The sequence below is a fragment of the Cetorhinus maximus genome, chromosome 22 (genome assembly GCF_964194155.1).
Source record: "Cetorhinus maximus chromosome 22, sCetMax3.hap1.1, whole genome shotgun sequence".
In the NCBI taxonomy this organism is placed as follows: Eukaryota; Metazoa; Chordata; class Chondrichthyes; order Lamniformes; family Cetorhinidae; genus Cetorhinus; species Cetorhinus maximus.
Genome location: NC_135900.1, coordinates 58338176 through 58347236, shown reverse-complemented (window position 1 = coordinate 58347236; position 9061 = coordinate 58338176). Strand labels below are relative to the sequence as shown.

Sequence of the window (9061 nt, the reverse complement as noted above, 5' to 3'; positions counted from 1 at the left end):
ATACCAAACACAGGTGAGAATGCCATTGTGTTGTTTTTATGCATTGGGTCATAACAACGTTCGTTATGTGCTGCAATTCATGTTCCCTTCCAAAAAAAAAACCAGTACTTATTCTTTGTGGATCAATGTAAGTAATACAAATTTTACCTGAATGGCACAGCATACTTTAAAAGTCTAGTCACTTTAATGGAAAACTTCTTTTTTTTTTGTTAAATGCTTATCTTGTGTTTTTCTTAAATGGGCTTGTTTGCAATTTGTTTTTGATTACAATCTGTAGAAGTCCTGATCCAGGCATAAAGGCAAGTTAGTTATTGAATTAAATGTCCTGTTTTCATAGGGAACTGGGCAGAACAACAAAGACAAATCAACACATCAGCTTATTGATTGCTGGAACTAACAATCCAGTAAAACAATCGGTGACTTGCAAAAAATCAGAAATAAGAAAATAAAGGTCTTTTAGCACAAAATAAATAATTTATTTTTAAGAGGTTTTCTACACATATTTCTTGACTACAAACAAAAATAGTATAAGAGATAATTACACAAAACTATGAAGCAAGACTGTTACACTCCTCTGAATAAATCAGAACAACTTTTAAGAAAAAAAACACTAATTCAGAAACAGCGCTTAAAAGGACAAGTCTTGTCTTTCTAAACATTTCATCAAAGATTGTGGATGACTAATAGTTCCTGTAGACTACTGGCATCTCAACATGACGCAAATGGCAAAGTGAGGAGTGATTTGTTGGGACTATATTGCTATTAGGGGACCTGTTGAATGAAGGAACTAAATGAACCACAAGATATAGTTTCAGCATGGCATCACAGTGACTGCACTGGTTGAGCACTTGGCTTCTCTACCAGCTTGAATTTTTATCCGTCCATGGGTGAATTTTGGCTATTCTTGGCTAGGGGGGCAAGTCAGTCAAATGCCAGCCCTCTACCAGCATGGAAAGGTGCAATCTTGTTTTTCTACATTAACCAATAGGAAATAGCATTCAAGCATTTGAATTTATTGACAACTGAATCGCCAATATCAGTAACTGAATATCATTAGGGCTTTGTTATTTATATATACACTTCTAAATACATAAAAATAAAAGTGATGAGGGTTAGTTTGCATTCATATGGAACTGGCTAGAGTGATGTGGAGAGTGAAATATAACTTGGGTCTACAAGGCCCCCATGTCAATCTATACTGGTGTTGTTGTACAGTGCATTTATATAGTCTTTTATATTGCTTTTCATGACCTCAGGGCATGCCAAAGCACTGTACAACAATTAAGTATTCCTTAAATGCAGTCACCACTATTGTTACCACTATCACACCAACACCAGTATAGATTGACATGGGGGCCATGCAGACCCAAGCTCTATTTCACGCTCCACATCACTCTAGCCAGTTCCATATGAATGCAAACCAACCCTCATCACTTTTATTTTTGATCATTATCCTAAAATGAATTTTAACCAAACCTCCATTAGTTTGAATATATAATGGAGTAAAAGTGCCACTGAGGGTCCAAAAACACAGTGCTTGTGTGTGGACATCTGGTAAAGATGTCCTCTACATTCCCGTTAAATCGTCTGCCAATAATCACTATCAGACCTCACCCATAGAGACAAGGATCTGAGGGCAATGGCAACCTATAGAACCACATTACAGCACTAGCAGTATTGCTTTCGACAAAAAAAGGGAGAAAACCAGAAGCAGAGTAGAAATGGAGGGGCCAATTACTCCAGAAGAAACAATTTCTGTACTTGAGCTGTCACATACAAAGCTAACTTTGAAAATTATATCAACAAAAAGCATGCACCAACACCTTTCACCAAATGAAAGGGATTGTGTATGACAGAATAATGTTTATAATGAAGCTTCAAATTTAAGCTATGATATCTTATCAACATTTAATACTGCAAAAATACTGGTGGAGGTTTTTCTCTGCTGGACATGCATAACAACGTTTAAAAAAAGCTTTTGGTGTGGTCAGTTTTGCATTTGGAAAGCCCTGTATTTTTAATCTTGTGCAAGACTTGCAAATATTTTAATTGCAAAGCAGTTCAACCAGAATTCCTCCAACACTTAAAGCTGTGGGGATGTTATTTGTTGTACTGTGCTAGCTTATTCAGCAAGATGAACATTCATCCGTTACAGCTGTTGGCAAACCATTCATTTTATGACAAATGCTCTCCTAAATTTAACAATGAATATGAACCTCAGCACTGTACTGAAATGACACCAACACACAAATGATTAGTGTTCACATTACTAATACTTTAAGTCAAGACCTCTTCCATATAGGTCATATTCCTTGTACAAGATGTAGTTCACCAGTACTGGAGGCAGGGGAAGCAATGCTAAACATGTAAGATCTTGCAGTCGTTTTTGCCCCACGTGTTTACGTATTTTCAGTCGACACAGGTGCTTCAAATAACGAGGGTTTTCTGCAAGAAAAGCACCAATTTTATTTTTCCAGTCAGTGAATTTTAACCAAACCTCCATTAGCTTGAATACATAATGGAGTAAAAGTGCCATTGAGGGTCTAAAAACACAGACCAAAATCTGAGCTAGCAGTTTTGTAGTCAGCATTGCATTGTGAAATAGCAAAATATCTTTGCATAGCTTTGAAAGCAAATTCAGGAGCAACTATTGAATTCTTTGACTTGTTAAAGCAGACCATAATGGCATTACAAGTTAAAAATATATTTTAAAATTATCTTAAAGAGAGCTGAAGTTCTTTTGATGGTCTTAAGTGGTAAAGATATCTCCTGTGTAACACTACCCTTATATTTAATTCCTTTTGTGTTTTGCTTTAGTTGGTCTTAGCAATATCATCACTAGGGCTGCTAAAATAAGCAAGCTGGACAAAATATTAGAGAGAGCTGCCATCACCCACTGAATCATATCCTGTGCTTCCAGGGAAGGTGGTAGGTAGAAATGATTCTGGCCATCAGTGCCTCGGTGCAAAGGGTGATTAATTTGAACCTTTTTTAAACAGTTTTGTTTAGCCATTGACTGCTGGTACCAACAGAAATGACATAGAATTATACAGAAACAAGTCTGTTCTGCTAGAGATCATGGCTGATCTGCGTTCTAACTCCATATACCCAATTTTTCTCAAGATCCCTTAATACTTTTGGTTACCAAAAATCCATCAATCTCAGTTTTAAAGTTAACAATTGGTCTAGCATGGATTGTTGTTTGCGGAAGAGGGTTTCAAACTTCATGGGCTGAATCTTCCGGTTGGCGTGCAGGGCCCGACACACTGACGTGTAAAATGACGCGTGGTGACACTGGGCATGCATCCCAACATCATCGCACGCCATCGCGATATTTCATTCGGCAGGCGCATGGAGTTGGCTGCGCGCCCGCCAAAACGCCAGCAGCCTATTAAGAATGTAATTAAACTAGTTAAGAACGCTGCCTGTCCAACCTTAAGGTTGGCGGGCAGCCGAAAAGCCCAAGCAGCCTTTGCGTTTTTCAGGAAAACTCTTCCACAGCGGGTTGAGGTTCCCTGAAGTTTTTATAAAATCAATAAAATAATTTCCCCGCCTTTACAAACACGTCCCAATTCATGTGACACTGTCACATGAGTTGGGACATGTTTAAATAAATTTTAACATCATTTATTAAAGTTTTTTATTGTCTATTCAATCTCCCTGAGGCAACTCTGTGCCTCAGGGAGATTGCTGCGCTCTTTCGCGAAAGAGCGCAGGCCCTGACTCTCCCTCCTGTCCCTGCCCGCACAGGTAGCGCTGAGCGCTATCGGCTGCGCATCACGCTGGGCGGGCCTTAATTGGCCCGCCTGCATAGAATGGCAGCGTGCAGCTGATCGCAGGCGGTGATCAGCTCCGCGCTCACCCCCACCCACTCCCGCCCAGCCCACCAACCATAGGAAAAATCCAAGCCCATGTGTAGAATTGTTTCCTCATTTTACTCCGGAAAAGTCTGACTCTTTTTTTTAGACTATATCCCCAGTCCTAGACTTCTCAACCAAAGGAAAAACTTCCTCTCTATTTACTCTCTCTGTTCCCCTTAATATCTTGAAATTTTGATTAAATCATCCCATAATCTTCTAAATTCCAGGGAATACAACACTAGTTTCTGTAATCTATTCTAATAAATTAGTGCAGGTATCATAAATATACACTGCATTTCCTCCAAAGCCAATATATCCTTTCTAAGGTGTGGTGCTCAGAACTGCTTACAATGCTCTAGGTGTGGCCCAACATAATGCTTATGTAGTATAAAGCAGAATCAAGGAACTGTACAGATCCATAAGAACAGGGTTTATTTTCTCTTGATAAACTCAGATAAAAGCCTGTTGCCTTGTTCTACTCTTTGTTTTCACAGTTAAAAAAAATCCAAAGTTATCAAAGGTTTAATCGTACTGCAATATACCAGCCTGAGCAATACATTCTTAAATGAAAAGGAAATATAAATACTTAAAGCATGAACTAAAAACAGGAAATGCAGGAAAGCACAGTAGCTCAGTCAGCATCTGAAAGAGATATGGTAAGTTATTGTTTCAGGTAGGGACCTTTCAGTAAAAATCAGTTTTGAAGAATGTTTAACTCAGAAGAATAGCTTGTTTTGTGTTCTTTTGCATGTTGTGTTTCTCTACCATTTTCTGTTTTCTAGCAAGGAAAGGGAATGAAGGCAGATTTACCCATGATGTCACGGATCTCAGGCCACTCCTTTTGCTTCTCAAGAACAGGTTTTAATTTCACGCAGAAGGAAACGTAATCCACGTAATCTATCAGCACACGCACCACCCTGCCGACCAAATGACTTAACCAGGAAACGGTGATGAACTCGCAGAACTACAAACAAATTTAAAGAACAGGAGAACGTCGAGAGCATGTTAGCACATTAATCAGATAAAATTAGCATCAAGCTAAGGATGGAGATATTAGGGCAGGAAACTAAAAGCTCGGTCAAGGAGGAAAGTTTTCAGGAGGGTCTTAAAGGAGAAGAGAGAAGTGAAGAGGCAGAGGTGTTTAGGGAGGGAATTCTAGAGTTTAGGGCCCAGAACTGCTGAAGACACAGCTAGCAATGGGTTGGGCAAAGGGAATGGAATATGCATAAGAGGCTAGAATTGGAGGAATGCTCAGTTCTCAGGGGTTATGGGTCTGGAAGAAATTACAGAGATAGGGAGGGAGCAAAGCCATGGAGGGATTTGAACACAAGGATGATGATCTTAAAATTGAGGCATTGGTAGACTGGGTGCAAATGTAGTTCAGTGAATGGAACTTGGGGCAAATTAGGGTATGGGCAGAGTTGTTGATGAGCTCAAGTTTATGAAAGGCAGTCAAGAGAGCACTGGAATAGTCAAATCTTGAGGCAAAAAAAAACATAGATGAGGGTTTCAGCATCAGATAAGCCGAGGGAGAGGTGGAGGCAGGTGATGTTATGGAAGTGGAAGTAGGCAGTCTTGTGATGGCGGGGATATGGGGTAGAAAGCTCATCTCACAAAACGGAGGTTGCAAACAGTTTGGTTCAGCCTGAGAGAGTGGAGAGGAGATTGAATCAGTGGTCAGGGAACAAAGTTTGTGGCAGGGATTAAGACAATGGGTGGAATTTAGTTGTATGATGGGGGTCCTGCCCACTGTTTGGAGAACCAATGGGAGTTGGGTGTCATTTTTCCACAGGAAACCCGGTGCTATTTCAGTGCATTCAGGCACTTACCTGCAGAGTGTCAGGCGTCCCACTGAATTAAGGCCCCATTAGGGTGGAAATCTCATCCCTGAGAGCTGCTGGCTAACCAAAGGCCAAGCAACCCTGCAGTACTGGCTGCGTCACCAGAAACGATGGCCAGTGCCATTATTGCACTGAGGCCTAAGCAGAGGATCAGCGATGGATCCTCCGGAGTCAGGGAAGTGGAGTGGCATGTAATGCCTATGGAGGGGGGCACTGGCCAGGTAGGGAGAGGAGGTTGACAGCAAAGGCAGGGTTGGCTTCCTGCGGATGCCTGACTTCCCAATGCCAGGTCCCTAAATTGGGCACAGAACGCCTAACAATGGGCCCCCCACCGCCCCCCCCCACCTCCCCGGAATGCCACAGGCAAACCCAAAAGGGTTTGCTGAGCAGCCTCCCAGATGGCAAGTGCCCCACTCGCCACTTGTTAAATAACAGTCACGGGTGCATAAGGCCCTTAAGAGACACTTTAGTGTCCACTTAAGGGCCTCAATTCGCCTCTGGGTGGGAAGACTGCCCACAAGCCTTGACAGCCCGGACTGAATCAGAGAGAGGCAGTGGGATCTCCACCCTGTACCTTCCCACCTGATTACATTGCACCCCTCCCTCCCATCTCCAAACTTGCCTCTAGGAGGGGGCATTAAATTCTGCCCAGTGGCCTCAGTCCAGGTTATGGTATTCTCTTCAAAAACAAGCGACAACATAACATCGATATGAAAAAATAACACAAGTCATATGGAAATTAGCACACAAAATCAGGCATGTCCTGAACAGAGAAAGCTTTCATTTAAAGGAGCATACTTGGATCATTTATTAAAATAGTTTGTGACAACTGAATTTTCAATGTTTGTTTTTAACAGTTTGGTTGTTTTTGGGGTGTTCTAACTCAGAGTTTTGCCAGTGAGGTTTATCATTGCTACAATCTAAATTTTGGACATCTGAATTCCAGTTGGAATTCCACTCTATTACTTAGAGGAGAAAGAAGAATATAAGAAGCATGAATAGGCCAGAATGCCTCTTTCAGTAAGATCATGGCTGAATTTTTACATCAATTTCACTTTCCTACCTTATCACCATATCCCTTGATTTCCTAGTGCCTAAAATCCTAGTGGTCACAGTCTTGAACATACTCATTGGATGAGCATCCATAGCCCTCAGGGGTAGAGAGCTTCAAGGATTTACAACCCTCTGAGTGAAGAAATTCTTCATCTCAGTTCTAAATGGCTGATGCCTCATCCTGAGTTATGACCCCTTGTTATAGAGTCTCCTTGCCAAGCCCGCAAAGAATTTGAGATGTTTCAACGAAATAACCTCTCATTCTTCTAAACTCGAGAGAAAATATGCTCATTCTACTCAATCTCTCTTCCATTGCACCTTCTAAGGCCAGTATATCCTTCCTTAGGTAAGCAGACCAAATCTGTACTCAGTACTCCAGGTGTGTTCTCATCAAAACTCTATATAATTGTAGCAAAATTTCCTCACTTTTAGATTGAAAACTTATTGCCAATAAAAGCTAGCATATCATTTGCCACACCTGCATGTTAACTTTCTGTGATTCGTGTATGAGAACCCTCAAATCCCTCTGAATCTCAACATTTACTAGTCTACCTTTTAAAAGATTCCTTCTTGGTAGTCCTTCCTTAAAGTTCTTCCTTAAAAGTGGATAATTTTGCACTCTTCCACATTACATTTCATCTGCCACCTTCTTGCCCAATCACTTAACTGTCTATATCCCTCTGTAGCCTTTTTAACTCCTCCTCACAAGCTTACTTTCCCACCTAGTTTTGTATGGTAGCAAACTTAGAAAGTGGCGTAGTGGGAAATTTTGACGTGCTGGAGCGCTAAGAAAATGTATTGGCCATATCATTTCTAAATCTATTATTGCGTTGTTTTCCTATGTATTAACCATTTGAGTCTCCAAAAATAAGTAATCTATGCTTTTCAAGTGAAAAACATTAATGCCAGTAAGTGGTAGACATTTTATTTTGAACTGTGTGGTATTTTGAATCAGTAGTGTTTAGTGTAAGTCAAGTATTCACTATCCAAAATCCTCAGGGCCGATCGCAGTTTGGATTTCAGACAATTTCGGTTTTCGGATACAGCATATAGGACTAGGCCTACTTACATTACAATAGCCTAAGCCTAGGCTAGCTATAGTCTAAAGTCAATAAAATGGTACCTGTAAAAAGTTCCCAACTATGGTACCATCTTTGACTCTGCTTGTAGGAGAGGGTTCAGACTATTAATGTATTTTGCTGAGAGGCATTCTTGAATAGCACTTCCAGTTTCATCTGCCTCAACAACATTGGTTTTTGTTTCATAAGTTTGTTTTTTATTTTATAGACTGACATTATTGCTTGCTCAGTTATAAATGCACGTTGCTAGAGTGCATCTATTAACCCATCACACATCTTAATAATATCGTCTATGGGCACTTTCTCTGTCGGATTCACTGTTTCATCCTTGTCATCACTGTTTTTATCATTTAGATTTCATGACCTGAAAATTGCCTTGGTCCATCGGCTGAATTAATGACGTTACATCGGGGAGGAGGAGGGGTGGGGGGGAAGTTGGGAAGTAAACTGTGAAAACATTGTTCTTCACCAAGAGCTTGGCAGGGGGATGTGCTTAACAATTGTCCAGGAGCAACATGATTTTACAGTTTTCTTCAAGTCCAGCTACCCGACAATGTGCACGTGCCTCTGGTACAAAGTGGTTGTGAAACCAATCAGACAATGTGTCCTTGGTTACCCATGCTCTCTTATTGGCATAATAGTGAACAGATAATGTTTGAATACCCTTGAAGCTCTTGGGGCATTGCTCTTCCCAATTACAGCCAATTTACATTTGTGTATACCAGTCGCACTGGCACAACCAAGGACTCGTAAACCTAAGCTTGGCATCCTTAACACCTGTTGGTGCACTCTCCTCAGCTGTTGCTAGCTTTTTCGAGAGCCAGATGTTGGGGAAAAAAAGAATATGTAGACACTAAACAGGCGACGAATGGCACACAATGCAGCAGTGCCAGAAACAGAAAGTAGTTTTGACACTTTGTTCAGTCTCACCTTCTGCAATTACTCTGCATCTGCACACACACTCAAGTTTCACCTTCCAAGCACACTTCCAGATCTTCGACTGTGTCAAGCAAACACTACTGCTCCAAAAGCCCACAGTAAGGAGTCACCAACATTAGGCTGCCTCCTCAGATCTTCATGGTTTCCTTCAAGCCCACTTTGCTTCAAGTCTCCTCCTTTTGCTGTTCTTTCTTTAACTTGGAGCTTTCTTTAACCTTACTCCTGGAAGTTCTGGGACCTTTCTCCTATCCCCTTTGCTGTGTGGGCCATATCCTCCGTAATGACGCTC

At 41.0% G+C, this 9061-nt stretch overlaps 1 protein-coding gene across 4 annotated transcripts in view; it reads right to left on the bottom strand.

Moving 5' to 3' along the window:
- Positions 1–451: 451 nt before the first annotated feature.
- LOC144696726 (ankyrin repeat and SOCS box protein 15-like) overlaps positions 452–9061 on the bottom strand; it is a 34371-nt gene continuing 25761 nt past the window's right edge. For all 4 annotated transcript variants that reach the window (XM_078568381.1, XM_078568380.1, XM_078568382.1 and 1 more), the window contains 2 exons: positions 4671–4824; positions 452–2445 (listed from right to left, as the gene is read on the bottom strand). In XM_078568381.1, coding sequence (XP_078424507.1) covers positions 2270–2445; positions 4671–4824 — 330 coding nt within the window. In that variant the 3' untranslated portion in view covers positions 452–2269. The remainder of the gene's footprint in view (positions 2446–4670; positions 4825–9061) is intronic.